At 35.6% G+C, this 16,312-nt stretch overlaps 1 protein-coding gene across 1 annotated transcript in view; it reads left to right on the top strand.

Annotated features, from left to right (window-relative positions):
• The window catches only part of LOC119709953 (pseudouridine 5'-phosphatase), a 65,600-nt gene that overhangs the window by 34,004 nt on the left and 15,284 nt on the right, over positions 1-16,312 (top strand). Inside the window, exon 3 of the mRNA XM_038158410.1 lies at positions 3,276-3,505. Coding sequence (XP_038014338.1) covers positions 3,276-3,505 — 230 coding nt within the window. The remainder of the gene's footprint in view (positions 1-3,275; positions 3,506-16,312) is intronic.

Raw genomic sequence — 16,312 nt, 5'->3', positions numbered from 1 at the left:
AGATGCTGACATTTAAAGTTGATCTTCCTTCTTTGCAGCTTCTGTAACAAAACTCTGCTTACAATTCTTTTCACCTATTTTTCTGTGCAATAGTCACTGATGCTTAACTGTTGTAGTTAGTATATATTAAGGTTCTGTGTCGATCTAAAATTTCTTATTTAAAGAGATAGTGTAAAGATCCAGTATTTACCTAATTTTTTTATACCTTATGTTGTTTTGGATAAGATATTTATTGCCTGTGGCCATATTTATTGCCTGCGTGCCTCATTTGGAGTGTATTCTTATGCTGAAAAAACAGAGATCCTTATTTCCTTTGATATTTCTTGAATTTTTATTCTTGCTCTATATTACTAAGCTTTTTGGCCCAAGAAGTCTAGCAAGAGGGGTCCCTCCGGGATGTGTGGGCCATGATGCCTTACATGATGCCACAGTAAGTTAGAAGTTAGAGAGATCACGGGCATTTTCAGTATACTTCTTCATAGCAATTGAGTTTAGAATTGGTTGTTTTTGATTGTCATTTCATTGAAAAATCTTTGTAGCCATAGAATATATAATGACAGTATTTCCCAGGGAAAGTTTCTTACAGATCTTTAAAGCAGTTCCTCAATTCCCCTTCTGTTGGTGTTTTCTTAAAAAAATAATAAAAAAAAAGCAGTAGAAGGATACTAAGGAAAATATTATCTTCTTAATGAAGAATTATATGCTGAATTAGTAAAATAATTGTGTCAGTAATTTGATGTAGTGGCAAAGTGTCTTGAACTAAACTGGTGGTAATTGATGCAAACAAAAATGGATTTTCCTGATGTATAGCTTTTACAAAGAGGAAAGCAAACCTGAAAGTAAAATATTTTTCAGCTGCTACTGTTCTGAGCTTGTCAAGTTATGCTAGCTGTTCTTCCAAATGCAGTCTAATTTTTTTTTCTAGGCAGCCGATTTGCCCACTGCATTTTTTTTTCTATCTTGCTCTATTTACATGTATGCAAATAATAATTTTTTAAGTGGCACGTTCTCTGAATAATGTGAATATTTTCTCTCTAGAGATATTGGGGACAACTGCATTTTAGCTCCCTTGTTGTGAGGGAAGCCAAAAAGAGAAATCAATCACACATACAAACACATTTACACACTGAAATCATGATGTGCTCAAGGAATACAAGAGAGAACCCTGGAGAAATAACCTTTCTGCAACAGTGCATCTCTCTGGCTGGCTACCTCCAATAGAAACATAGAATAAGCATACCCAGTGAGAGATGAACTGAAGCTGTGATGCAGTGGGACTGAAGAAAAATAGCTATTTGAAAAGAGTACAACTTTAGAGAAAACTAACCATATCGTAGCAAGGGCGTAGGAGATAAGAAGAGTCTTCTGCTTGTGTAATCTTTGGACTGCTTTATGTTACAACACTTATGTATGCTAGCCTTGCTAAGCATTACAGTTTATTAAATTCCTTAGAATGAATGCATTTTATTTTAGGGAAGAGACGCTTATACTACTGCTTTACATTAGGGAATCAGTGCTTCCATTAATTTAATATAGACTTACTTCACATGATTCAGAATGAAGATATAAACTACCTGGAATAAAAAGCTGGCTTGTATTTAATGTCGTATTTTAGTGAGAGGAGATAGTAGCATCATTTGGGAAAAAGTGCACTTGCTTGGCATAACCACTTAATGGAACATAAGAAGGCTTTTAAATAGCTGATGTATTAGAGGACCTTAGAGGAAGAGTAGAGCTTGTTATATCTGTCCATCTCAAAATCTAACATTAGACAAGTACATGTATTTAAAGTTTAAAGGCCATCTTCAAATACAAGCATGGAGCTGGAAATGTCAGTTATTAGTTGTTTGATTCGATTCTGGAGAATAAATGAGAAATCTGCTGAGAGTCATACTGCAAGTCCTATTTCCAGATAGATTGGTTACTGCACCTATTCACTAATCTACACACTTTGTTATCAGTAGCACTTACAGCTTGTCAAAGTTGGGCATATGACTATACTTAAGAAAAATGTATGGCAGATAACATTGTTGTTTATAGAATTGAATGGCTGGATCACAAGGGAAATCCAAATCAGAGGTGCTGAGGTGGCAAAGGAGGAGTAGGAATGGTTTAAGGCAGTGGAGATCAGACATAATGATGACTGTCAGAAGGAAGGAAATAAGATTATTTTTGTATAACCAGGCATGAAAAATAGGGTAAGAATTATTGTAGTTGGGACATGAAAATAGAATTGTGCTCAACTTGTTTCAAGGAGCCAAAAGTCCACTGGACTCTACTTGAACCTAAACTACCTGAAACTAATATCCTGTGTCCAGTACAGTTGGGATTAATACCAAAAAGCAGAGCTGAAATGATTTTACAGGTATGGAGGATTTTCACTTGGGAATTGATGAAGACCAGACAGCCACACTTGTTCTTCGTTAGATAATGCTAATTTTTTTTTTGTCTGGGAAAGCTGTCCAGCATTTAGAATGCTTCAGCAAAGGAGCATTAAAAACCCTTCAGAGAAAACTCAAAACTTGCACTGAATAACAAGTTATGTTTCCCTCTTACACAGACTGGTTGTGTTTTCACTGTTCACTGCATTAACCTTCCCTGGAAGACTGGATCAGATTGAAGTTTCTACCCATTAGGCTTGAGGTGTTCATTACTCTGGGTTCACAGCATCGATAGATAAAGCTCTGGTATTAACAACTGTGACTGACAGCTGCTCTCCTCTGCCCAGTGTTACTTGCTTTAGTAATTGCAAAAGAGAGAAACTGAGCTCTCTGCTCTCTTATGGGCTGGTTTGAGCCAGCTGGATACCTACTTCAGGAATTACAACTCTGCAATCCAGTGAGGAGAGTATACTTCTTTGATTTTTTTTTTCCAGGAGCATAACTGTACGTGAAAGAAAATGTTCTCTCAAACTCTCAGAGTTTTAACTAATAAACTTACATAATGTGGAGACATTGCTTAATGAGTTTCTAGTGGGTCTCATTATGTAGTGATGTTAATCACATTTTTGACAGATTTTGAGAAAAGCATTGTTTGATAACAGAAAAAGTATGTATATAACTTACAGAATGTTCCGTGATTTTTGAGTGTAGAAGGATTTCAGATATAGCAATAATTTTCTTTTACACTGGCTGATTGAAATAGGTTTATTACATTCAGTAAGACAGCGTTGTTGAAGTATTGCTAAGTGCTTTGTAATTGGGTATAAACATTAATACATATACAAACTTATATGCATATTTATAAAAACTAAAATGGGTATATTTGTCTTGCAGGAGTCAGTAAGCTGATCCATCATTTACACAAACACAAGATACCCATAGGTGTTGCCACCAGCTCGAGTGTAGCGGCATTTGAGATAAAAACAAGCAGACACAAAGATTTGTTTAGTCTTTTTCATCATATTGTGTTGGGAGAGGATCCTGAGTTGAAGCGTGGCAAGCCTCATCCTGATCCATTTTTACTTTGTGCAAAGAGATTTGAACCTCCTGCACCACCAGAGAAGGTAAGAGGGGAAGGACACAAATTAAATTTAGGAATTTTATGTTTGGGCTGTATTTGGATTTTTTTAATGTGATAAAGACTTTGATTAATATAAGCATTATTAAAATCAGCAATCCCCATTTTCAAAGATGTTTGTGCTGCGAAGAGAGGGATTTCCACCCACTGCATTTAGAGTGTGTTATGCAGATTGCTCTGATTTGCTACATGGTAGCATGCAGTAATAGGAAAGTGTAATGATTTTCTGCTATATATATAAATCTACAAGCTTAACTTCACTATTCAGAGTTTGGAAACATTCATGGCTGATTTACCTCTTAAGTGTCGAAACATTAAATATAGTTTTTTGTGATGAGGACATATTTTTCTGAAGCTATATCTTTCCACTAGCAGTCTAAATCTGAGATCATAGTCCTTGTTTCTGATTTAAAATGATCAGTTTGAGCAATCTTTCTCAAATAGTAGATGTGTTAATTTTTCCTGCCTTATGTATAACTTTACAAACTATTCTGAAGTAGAAATCTGTAGGGAGAAAATTTCACATGAACTGAGAGTAAGTTAAAACAATGTCTCCATTTTTATTTTAAATTAAATTGCCTTTGTCCTTAGAATATTTTTCTCACTTCTTTCCTTTCCCAAGTGCAATGTAAGTTCTGAAGTTCTGGACTTACTTTCATTACTGCAGAAAAATGTGTTGCATGCTAATTTTAAGGAAGAAATTTAGGTAGATTAGACTGTGATTACTGTTCTCTCAGTAGAATTATTGGGGGAAAAAAAGGCTACACAAGTACATATGGAATGATTTGCTAAGATTCCTCACCTTTCATACTTCAAGTTCTCACCCAGAGTCTAAATGGTATTTTCATTGCCTGAGAATGCAAAGTGAATTAAATTTGGTGCAGTGTGGTTTACTTTTGAGCAGAGTTAACCAAACTGGGTTTGGGTTTTGGTTTGGTTTCATTTTTTTTTTCTGTGGCAATTTCTCTTGATGTTCTGTATGTGTGAATCTACTTCATTTGTAAGCTTTCATGTTCAGAAATGATGCACCAAATGTACATAACCAAGGAAATTGAATGTCAGCTGTGTTAATGGCAAATAAACTATAATTTCATGGGAGGAGCAGGACAGCTTTTCCAAAACTCTTAGTTTATGTGGTTCTATTTCAGAAAACCCACAAGATGGTAAAACTTAAAGAGAACAAAAAGTTTAAAACAAACCAAAATGAAGCAACAAAACCAGTGAACCAGTGTAGATACTTTTATTCTTTAGTTGTGTTAGCACTGAAAAAAATCTATGAAGAATTAGTAGCATCTGTATTACACTTAATATTTTTAAACTTTAAAGGTATGTTAGACAATCAAAGTCACAGATAGCTAATAGTACTGGTGTATTTTTAATTTTGTTCACTTTTCTTTGAAGATGGGTATAGATGTTTGAATCCATATTTTTCCTTTGTAAGAAGTTTACAGCATCAGATTCCCTTAGCGCAGATAATTCAGCTGAACTTTTTTTTTTTTGTTTTGTTTCATTTACAAAAGTCACAAATGTAAAGTGTGGGAAATTGACAAATGCACAGAATTCCCAAGAGGACGGAAGTGAAAACAGTGCATGCAAAACTATCCAAAACATATGTGACAGTTGCAGTGCAATAGTGTCATCTGCAGTGTTTTGTCCCAAGCAGTGAACTAATAGAGCTACAGGTTTGGATTTCATGCCAGCAATCATTAACATGCAAGGCTGCAGCCAAGTATCAGGAGGTAAAGCTAATGTCTACATGAGCAAATAATTGGACTTAAGCAAAACAGGTTGTTAGAGCATCATAGGCAGTGCTTGGGCTCATATATCTATGCTATGTATTATTTGAATGTTTTCAATTGGATTGGATTTACTGTGGTCCCAAGCTGAGACGAGGTTCTTTGGAGCTTTATGTACTGTTAAACATTGGAGGTTGCTTGATGAGTGCCTGCAGAGAACTTTCACTGGAGCTGCTGGCTGGAGCAACCTCGTACATACCAAAACTACCTAGTGAAACCAGCTGTCAGGGAGAAAGTGAGAACATTGAAGTTTGATTCAAAACTTTGTTGCTGCTGTTAGCAAAAAATACAATGTAGGCATAGAGAAAACCAAACTCAGAATTTAGCTGTAGTGTCATATCAGCCAGTGGCTATCAGCTGTGCAGGCATACTTCTGCAAGTATACCAGTATTTAAGTGATATATAAATGGATATGATATCTGCTATACTGTCATTGATGGATGTCATAAATATCCATCTTGAAATTTCTTAGGCATTGATCTTTTGATTTGCAGTCTTTGCTTAACTAGGAACTTAATAAGCATAATAATAAAATGATAGCACAGAAATTCCAAAAAAAGATACAGTGTGCAAATTCAGCCTAGGTCTCCTATCTTGTGTTGCATGAAGCATCATATGAACTTCCAACGCTAGTAGTAATGCCCAGCCATATAAGTAATTAAGTAAATCAGCCAGATAATCAAAATATGATCTGGAAATTAAATAATAGAAATTTTGTATTTTAATAAAATTTATTTTTAAAATTTATTCCAAATTCTGCTCTTAAATGCACAGGTGCAACTTGTATGAAAACTATCTGGAGCTGTACATGTGTAGAAATGATGTGTTCTTGAATATTATAGTAATTTCAGGCCACAGTGTTCAAAACACTGTGTTCTTTTTCATACATTGTATTTAGATGATTGAAAAACACTTTTAATAGTATTATTTCTGTTTGGATTCTGGTCAGGGAATACTTTAACAAACAGAACATTAATAAATCCAGGGAACCTAATGGGATGCATTCTCAAGTGTTGAGAGATCTGGAAGATGTCATTGAAAGACACTGTATTTTCCATAATCTTTGATCTATCATGGCTGTTGGGAGAAGTGCTCAAAGGCTGGAGACAGCAAATGTCACTCCTGTGTTGAAGCCAGGCAAGAAGGATGACCCATGGAGCTGCAGGCTTCTCAGCCTCATCCCGATCCCTGGAAAAATATGATGGAACAATTTATCCTGCAAATCCTTTCCAGGCACAGGATAAGCAAACCATCAGGAGTAGTCAGTATGGCTACACCAAGGAAAAGTCACACTCAACAAACATGATTAACTTCTTTGATGAAGTGACTGTCCTGTGGACATGATGAGCACAGTGGCTGTTGTCTGCCTGAGCTACAGTGGTGCCTGTGAAACTCTCACCCATATGATGTCGATGAGCAGACATGAGGTGGTTTGAAAACTGGCTGGGCGGCCAGGCCTACAGGTTTGTGATCAGTGGCACAAGTCTAGTTGGGTGCCAGTGGTTAGTGATGTGCTCTGAAGGTGAATACTGGGTGCAGCCCTGTTTAACATCTTCTTTAGTGGTGTGGATGAATTAAGAGAATGCTCAGTAGGATCTTACTAATGCATATGAATACCTGAAGAAAGACTGTCATGAAGAAGGAGACAGACTTTTTTCAGCAATGCCCAGTGACAGAACCTGAGGCAATGGACATAGACACACGCAGGAAACACTTTTTTTTTTTTTTTTTTTTCTGTGAGGATGGCCAAGCACTTGCAAAGGTTGTTCAGGAGGTTGTGAAGATACACAAAGTGTATCTGGACACAGTCTTGTGCAGTGGAGGAGGTTTGACCAGATGAGCTCTGGAGGTCCCTTCCAATCTCACTCATCTGTGATTCAGTGATTAACTTCACAGATTTGATCTGGGAAGAAAAAAATAAGGGGAAAAAAAAAGCTTTTGCTGAACTATATTTTTCTGTTCCTCTATAATTTACAGAGATCACATTATCTAAAATCATGGTTTTGAGATTTGAAATACTAGAATATTAATTTTTGATTTAAAAGTGTTCATAGGAATAAGGCCATTTGTTTGTATTTTTATGCTTTACACATATATATATTTATATATTAACTACAACTTTTCAATGCTATCTTGAAGGAGTTTTGTTTCATAATGACAAAAATGGTATGCAAATGAATTTATTTTAAGTATGGCTCTGAATCAGAGAGTTTCTGACATCCTCATGCCAACATTTATACATATTTCCAATATATTTCTGTCATCAAAACCACACAGATTAATTAACTTCATGCTTAAGGGCATTGAAGGCTAAGGCATTTCTTTCCAGTAATTTTGTTGATTTGCTTATAGCTTTTCTGTAAAATAAAGGACCTTACTAGTAGTTTGAAAGCAAATAAATCCATTTATATTAACTTTTTAAAGAAAGGGATAGATTTTAGTAATACAAATGGTCATAACTCTCTTATGAAGAATCAATCTGTTCTATTTAAAAAGTTCCAAGTGATGTAAATCATTGCCTTAATTTAAAACACTATTTCTTTGCAGTTTCTTCCATTTCTAATTAATTAATTGATCCCATAGTTACAAATAATCTCTGTACCAAATCTAGTGAGAGCTCATTAAATTTTTTTCAGACTGATTAAATGGCATTAGGATTTATGAGTCTCAGTGGGCATTTTGTCACAGAACAGAGAAGTTCAAAGAGAAATTTTCTGTGACTTTTTTGCTCTAGAAGATATAAGGAAAGAACGGTAGATTCAGAACATTATGACATTCAAATATTTTGTAATTTTATTCTATGTTGTACAACTAAAACTGAATAAAGAAGGCTAATTTAGCACTTAATGTGGCCATTGTTATTGTGAACTTTTGTAAAAAAGGATGCCAAAACTGTTTTTTTGTATTATCCACTTCATTTTTAAACTTTTTCTAGGTTTTTTCCCCTCACTCAACTCCTCCATTTTGACTGAATGTAGTGTATATCTTTTACTCACTATGGTTTTCAGATAAGCAGGTATTTAATTAGTGATGTTGCTGTTATTCATTGTGTATACACGGAGGTTGAATGTATTAGGAGTACTTTATTTGAAGTACAGAAACTACAGACATGAACAACCGTTCTAAGTGGTGCACTGAGCTGTAAATTGGAATCCCTGCTATTCAAATCAAATGTTTTAGTCACCATAAATCTGTCCCTTTTCAATTTTATTGGCTTATGCTCTTTCCTGAATGTTTACCATTCACAAATTTTTTTTATTTTAGAAATAAAGGCATTTAATATAAAACCACTGTCATTTATCAGCTTAGTTCAAATATATATCAATGGCTTTTTCTTCAAGCTTGACTCTAGTTTTTCTTTGCCAATTTTTTCTCATCTGAAACAACCTTCTAAATAGCTGTTCATGGTATGAACCATTCTGATTTACCCAAGCCCTGCTGTCTTATTTCCTTGGACTCACGGTTCTTACCAGCTGTTTTAGCATATTTTTAGATATTTGGTTTTTTTCCTGTGGATATAACGTGTGATGGTAATGTCAGAGTATGAAGTTTAAAGTGCTAGGCTGCATGCATTCAGGAAGAGAGATGACAAAGAGTTTGTAGATGATCACTGCTGTTCTCAGACAGTGTGGTCTGACAGAGGCAGATACAGCACAGGCCAGTGGCTGCTTATAATGAAGAGAGATCAATGTTGCTCCACAACTCTTTCTGGCTGAAGGTGCATTTTGAGATAGAAAGCAGAATTTAGTCTTTCTTTTCAGAAGCCACTGGACTTTCTTGTCTCTACCTGATGTATTACAGTTCATTAATTAATTAGGCATTTGATGGGTTAGAGTCAATAAAGAACTTCTTGCCTTGTCTGATTTGTTGATGCCAACTCCAGTGTAGCCATATGGTTAATAGACTGAATGAAGGTCTTGGATGTTTGAGTGTTTCTGGGCTGTTTTCTTGTTGTCCCTTGTCTGAGGGTTGTACTCTGTCCTTGTGTTCCTGTTAGCCTTGCATATTGTGTTACAAAGTCCTGTTAGCCTTGCATATTGTTTTACAAAGTGACCAGCTTCCAAACACTGCAGAGAGGATTCTAGCTTGGTAGAAGTGTGTCCTGGTGAGGATGGTACACCCTGGGAGGTGGTAGGACCACTGAGCAACTGTTTCAGTGCCATGAGAGGTTGAAACCACTGTTCCTGAGTACACTCACCTTGCTTAAGTGTTTTGCAGCAATAACAGAGTTCATTCCCTAAAATAGATTATAGATTAAATACAGATTACATAGGTTTCACTCTTACTGTACCTGAAGTGATTAAAAGGCGAATGAACTATGTCCCAGCATTTTTGTGTGCCCAGATTAGTTGAGTTCTGTCATGTAAAACATGCCCTGAAATGTTGAAAGTGGATAGCAGTTAAAATCTAAAAGGGTGTATCTATGGGCTCGGAAAGGAAATGTTTCAACTTGTCTGCCTTCTGATCAAGGTAAGGTGCCAAGTCCAAGGAACCACTCTGATTTTGTAGCTTTTTGGAAAAATGGTGTTTTTACTTTTATGTATGCATCCAAAATTGCCCAGTCTTAACAGCTTGTGTCTTTTTATCAGGAGCTAAAAATATCTAGCAGATAGTCTTTTGTAAAGCATAATTGCAAAAGTAGTTCCAGCACATTTCTACACTGCCAAGAAAAATTCTCCATAGAGAACATAACAGCAATCTGGAACTTCTGCATTTTTTTTAAAGCAGATCAGAAGAGAGTTTTATCCTTGCCTTGTCCACTGTGTAGGTCACTTCCTGAAAAAAAAAAAGGAGGAAAACATCTTTTTTGCATACTTTTGAATGTGAGAAATTCAGTCTCCCAACCTTTTTTGCTTCTTTGGGAATTGAAGGAATATGATACATCAGCTCTTTGCTCAGAAAGGTTCTTGGCTAGAACTTTTTCCTGAATTCCTGAAGCCTTTACTTTTCTTGTTCTGCAATGTGACTGAAGGCATTTCTAGATGGCAAGTTGTTTTTTGATTATTTAGTATATGTTGCTGAACCTAGTTCTTGAATTCCTGCTATTATGGGGCACTGGAAAATAATAAACCGCATAACTTTTTTTATGGGTTCCTCTCCCTGCTGGAGAAGTTATTGATATCAGATGAACACTCGAGACATTTAAAGGAATAAATTACTAATAAATCATACTTTTAAATTGTGTACTGACCAATTTAAAGCAATTAGGTATCGAACAATATAGTTTTGTACATATTTCTAGAAGCTTTACAGCTTGGGATGCAAAGACACAGCACTCCAGTGGAATGTTCTTCTGTTGTGATATACTGTTGAGCAGCCTGTTGGCTGAATCCTGCACCTTCCTCAGCTGCTATGTAGTCTAAGCAGGTAGCCCTTACTTGTGTCTCCCAGGCTGGATGATGAAGCCTGTTGTTAGGAAGCTTGCCTTCCACCTGTAGAGAAAAGAACAAGGTATTTCACCGTGTCTTACAATCTAGGACTTCTGAAGATCTGCTTGTCACAACCCATGGGTAGAGGGTGTGATGTTGGTATAGGTTCCTGTCCAGTGGAACAAAGGCACTGGACCACATACCAGGGAACTCTTATGTTTTATTATACAGTCGTCTTAACTGTGGCAACCAGCCCAGTGTTTGCATTTAGAAGGTATTAGTTAAAATGCCCTTAAATTCTTACAGTTCTACAAAAAGTATCAGCTAACAAGCCCTTAGTTTTTTACAGTACACTTCACAACTCTCACAAAAACCTCTTCAGTAAGTGCTGGCTCACAAACAAGCAACCACACCACTACACAAAGGTAATGAGTTGGGGTGAAGGAATTGAGCACAAGCCTTAAAGAGAAGCAGAAAGTTACCTCAGGACAAAACTATCCCACCTCCATGGGACCCTCACCTTTCCTGTAGCAATATCTGAATACTTGAGACAAAACAGGCTTAGGTCTGGTCCTCTACACTACTATACACAGGCATCTTTTCCCTAAATTCATAATAAGACACTATTTTATACTTAAAACATGATTAAAGGAAGGAGATTTTTGTGTTTGTCAATTTTCAGGGTTTTTTTTCAATTATCATGCTCTCAATTCCTATGGTTCATTTACTTCCTCTCTTTTCTTCTAAAGCATATGTACTTGTGTGTTCACACATGCACTCACCTATTCTCCCACCCTACCCCTCCACATACTGGCAGTCTTTATTATATATTTGTGGACGAAAAATGAGATGTTGTATGGCTTGCAAGTAACTTAACTTTTAAGTGTTCCAGACATTGCTCTTGTTACTGCAGTGCATGTTTATTTATGGATGTATTTGTCTTACGGAGATGAAAAAAGTCATTGAAATTCCGTGCAAAAAGTAACCTGGTCAAGGTTTGTTTTCACTGAAGGTATCTTAATGATTGGAAGGGGAAAGAAGGATTGTAATTAGTTCTTAGTCTTTGGGGTACTCTACTTGAGAGGGTGGAGAGGTAGGAATACTTTTTTTTCCTTGCATTTGTCTTGATAATGTATCAAGTAGCTGCTAAGGGACTTGATGAAATGTGATGCAGAATAATAAATTATGCTCTGCAGCCTTCTTTGCTTCTACGTGAGGTGAGTGTGTAAGCACAAAGAGACTGGTGCACCTCCAAATTCAAAAAGCATTATATTCAGATTAGCAGGTCACTGGAGATGTGTTGCTAATTGTTTTAGGGAACTCATTATGGGTATTATCACATAATAATTATGCATGGTAAGTAGGAAAAAAGAGGGGGAAAATCCTTGTTTTATGATAACTTGCTCACTGATTTATCTTTTCTTTCTTTCAAGACCTTGAGCGTTTTCTTAGAGATGCCAAATAGCAGTCATTGAATAATTAGATTTTAATTAACAGGAATTTAAAAAAATGTTTTTAATGTCTTCTGAGTTATAGCAAGCATGAATAAATCCTCTTTCAGTAAGATCTAGTGCACTGATTCTCTCTGTATCTGGAGTTACCTTTGTAATCACCCAGAGCTTGTTGTAACAGTGGTTTTCAACAATTTCATGACAAAGAATGAAGACTGAAAGAAGGAATTGCATTGTTGGCATTATTTTTTGGTTGCTTCTTTGTAAATTAATGTCATGGGGAAACCTCTGGAAACCTATGAAAGACTACAGTGAGCTATGTGTTATTTTAATACTCTAAGGCTAGGGAATAATGTGGTTTGTTTTTTGTGTTTTTTTTTTTTCTCTCAGTTTGTTTAAATTACTTGTTCTTTGCGGAGATGTGGTTGTAGGCAATTTTCAGAGAGCTGGTATTACATGGTAGAGTTCTTCTTATTCTGTTGTGTGATAAAGAATTTGTAAGAGTCTGTCTTTTTGGCATGATTGCAGAAAACCTACATATGGAACCATCAATTAACACTAGTAAATTATTTATAGTCTAAACAGGGCAAAGCTTTTTGCTCAGACTGATTGCTGCATCACGAAATAAGTGCACTTAGAAGGTGATTACAAAGTGTACTTCATAAAGCAGTACTGGAGATTTTTTTTTCATTATTATTGTGATAGGTGTTCTAAAGATAAAGGACCTTGTAGTATACAAAAGAACTGAAGATATGAAGACTTGTCTGCTAAAAAAAGATACTTAGCATTTCCATTTCGGCACCTTTTTTCTTAAAATAATAGTATAATTCAAAGCCAAAATGAAAATGGTTCAAGTTAAACTTCAGTTAGACTGGAGTGATTCTGATTTAAAGTAGTATACCATTCCAAGCAATGGTAGAAATGCTGCCCCTCTATTCCATTAAAAAAAAAAAAAAACTTTTCATTTTTGCCTAAGTGGTACTAAATACAGGAATTGCTGTTCATGCTCAGATTCAATGTCTAGTTTATTTGGTACCATCTCTGATAACAGCTAATTATCACAGCTTAATAATCACCGTTGAGCTGGAGGGGGTTAATTTATCCACTTAAATTCTATTGCTCCCATATCAAGTTGCTTTAATAAAAACAGACAAAAAATAGGCTTTGGTAACCCTTCCACAGGATCTGTGATTTTTCTTTATACTGATGTGTGTCTGGGACAAAGAATTCTGTATATGTTGCATATGTTCCAGTGTCAGCTTTTATATGTTATGAGTGAGAAAGATAAGAAGTAATTGATCTGCCAGTCAGTATTGTAAATGCTGCTTGTCACATCCCTTTTTATTTTTGCTCCATAAATTAAGCTCTTTAGAGTCTCCTCAAAGCCTCATCATCTGAAAGGGTTGTGTTTGGGATTTTTTGTGGAGGTGGGGGCAATGATGGTTGGTTGTTTGTTTTTTTTTTTTCTCTTCATAAGCATTCTGATTCTTCAAACTTTTCCTATCAAAACCATTTTAACATAGAATAATGTCTGTGGGATATTTACATAGAGCATTCAAGATGAGACCATTTTATATATGTCTGTGAAGATAAACAATATCACCCAAGCTCTAAGTTTTCACTGAGCTGGTCTCCCAAGTCCTGAGTTTTCACTGAGCTCTTTACAGTGATGTCCAGTATTTAAACCAAATATTAGAAATTTTATATGTCATTTATTTTCTTCCAGCTAATGTGTACTGCCACATTTCTTGACCATTTCATTTAATTTGACACTTGGCTGCCCAGTAGACTACTTTGTCACTCCAAAGTTCTTACAGATGTTATCCCAGATGACCTATAAAACTTTGTGTTATCAGCAGATTTTACTAAATATAGAGGTAAGGATTACTAGTCAATACTTCCCTGAATAGCACCAGAATTATTTTAAAATTCAACTGCAACTATTTTCTAATATAGTAGCATGGTAATGGAAATGGCTTTTGATGTTAGTAACTCCTTCATAGGTTAGTTGCTTCAAAGCCTCAAGGTTTCGCTGATGAGCAAAGAGTAGTTGATGAGATTTCATCCATTGATGAAAATATCTTCTGTTACAGAACATGTTTTCCTCCATTAGGAAATTGTCTTCTTTCTCCTGAACAGACATGTGGTCACAGCGATCTATTCAGTTTGTCTCCAGAACATATTATTGCATCCTGTAGCTCAGTCTGGAGACATTAAAGATTGCCTGTTGTCCTGAAATTCAGAACTATTGAAGACTCAAAATACTACTGATTCAAAAAAGTGCCATGGGCACTTTTAGCATAATAGTATGTAACTTATCTTACTGCTTTTAGCTTTCAATAATGCAGTTATCCCAAGCAAACCAAACCATAGCCTTTCATTTTAGAAAGAATTATCATGTATCTGAGGTAGAAGGCATTTGCAAGCTTTAGATTAGCTACAATAAATCATTTGAAGACTGATATTAGTTCTGATCTTTTTAATTTTCAGGCCAAAAATTTTCATTGAGAGGATTTTTTTTTTTTAATTTCAGAAAAAAATGTTTCCAGTTTTTTTAAGGTGTTCCTCAGAAGAGAATATTTTTTCAATTGTAGTAATAACTAGTACAATGGACATATGATAATTCTGTGAAGAGTTACATTGTGTAGAGTAGGTGTTTGAAGTTTAGAAAGGTGGAATTCCTGTAGTCAGGTGTTCTAGAAGTCAGGAATGATGCTATGACTCTGCCATACTATGACTAATACTGCATCTGGGAATGCTTCCCTGGTTTCCTGATGTTTGTGTGCTGCTCAGTGTGTTCATCATATTTACATTTAAGTACACATTAAACCATGAGGGGATAAAAAGCATCATATTCATGTATGCTGGATCACAGGTGTGGAGCCTGCTCTGGACAATTATTGGAGCACTATGAAATATATGTAACCATCTAAGACTGTAAGAAGTACAGATGTAGCTTGCAGAAACTAACCACTATAAGCACACATTGATTGCAGTTTATTTAATGAACATTGTGGCTTTTTTACTGAACAAGATTCCAGTTTCTTATTTTAGATGGCAAGCAAGTATTGTTCCTCAATTCTCCTCAGTTAGAGTTAACAGAGGTCATTCCTTATAGAAACAAGAAGTAAATCAGACAAATCTGCTTTCAGCTGTGTTCTCTGCTGCCCTGGTCCAACAAGTAGCAAAAGCAATTTAGGCAAGACAAATTTTAGTTAATAGCCCAGCAATAAGAAAGGGAGGAAGAAGAGCATGTACCAATGATTCCAGAAAGACTGTATTTTTAAATATACTGCTGGAGAAGGATGAAGAATGTAGGCATGAAGATTGTACAAGGCACAGAGGTCAGCATGATATAAGACATACAGCTGGAAGTGGGAGAAAGAGATAAAGAATGCAATTAAGTGAAAGAATGGAAGATGTCTAGGGAGTAGAAGGAAATAAAAGCAAGACATAAGTAATTGTGGGTAAGATAATATAGGGCCTTGAAGGTGAAAATGAAAACTTTAATTTGTAACTGCACTAAGTAATCTATATACCTATTATAAATAATAAAGAGTTAATAGTGTGCAGTAGCCCATTTGTCCTTATGGCTTTCTCAAGCATTTTTTAGGGAGTGTAGATGAAGTGTGAGGAAATGGTCTATAAGTTAATGATGTATATACTGAAATAGTAAAAGCATTTACTTTTTTGAAGTTAAGCATTCTGTCTCATGAGGATTGGTAGATGATGTGACAGACCTAACATTACAGGAAAAACTGTTCAAATATTTAGGATGCTACATGTCTAAATTTAAAACCTCATGAAGATAGTGAAAAGAAGAATCAGCTGCAAATGTGCACTTTGGCATGTCTTTCAAAGTAAAGAAGTTTTCTTTAGGAACACTGATGACAGAGTTTCATCTTCTATCCTAGTATTGCATTAACTAGTGATTCTAAAGTGTTTGAACAATTTAGTACTGTCCCTTTCTCCTGTCAATTGATTTTTTTTTCCCCTATCATCTTAGCAATCTTAGTAGAAGAGCAAGTATGCTTGAAGGATGATTGTTGACTTTGAGTAGGCTGGTGGAAGACTGTTCTAGTGATAGCTTCATATTTACAGCTCCTCTTTACAGCTGATATTAGTAAGTGACAGCCTTAATTTTCTTTAAGATGATTAATTTTTAGTGCAGTAACTT

This window comes from Motacilla alba, chromosome 1 (assembly GCF_015832195.1).
Source record: "Motacilla alba alba isolate MOTALB_02 chromosome 1, Motacilla_alba_V1.0_pri, whole genome shotgun sequence".
Taxonomy (NCBI): Eukaryota; Metazoa; Chordata; class Aves; order Passeriformes; family Motacillidae; genus Motacilla; species Motacilla alba.
Note: the sequence above shows the minus strand (reverse complement) of the source record. Positions and strands in the feature narration are given on the sequence as shown.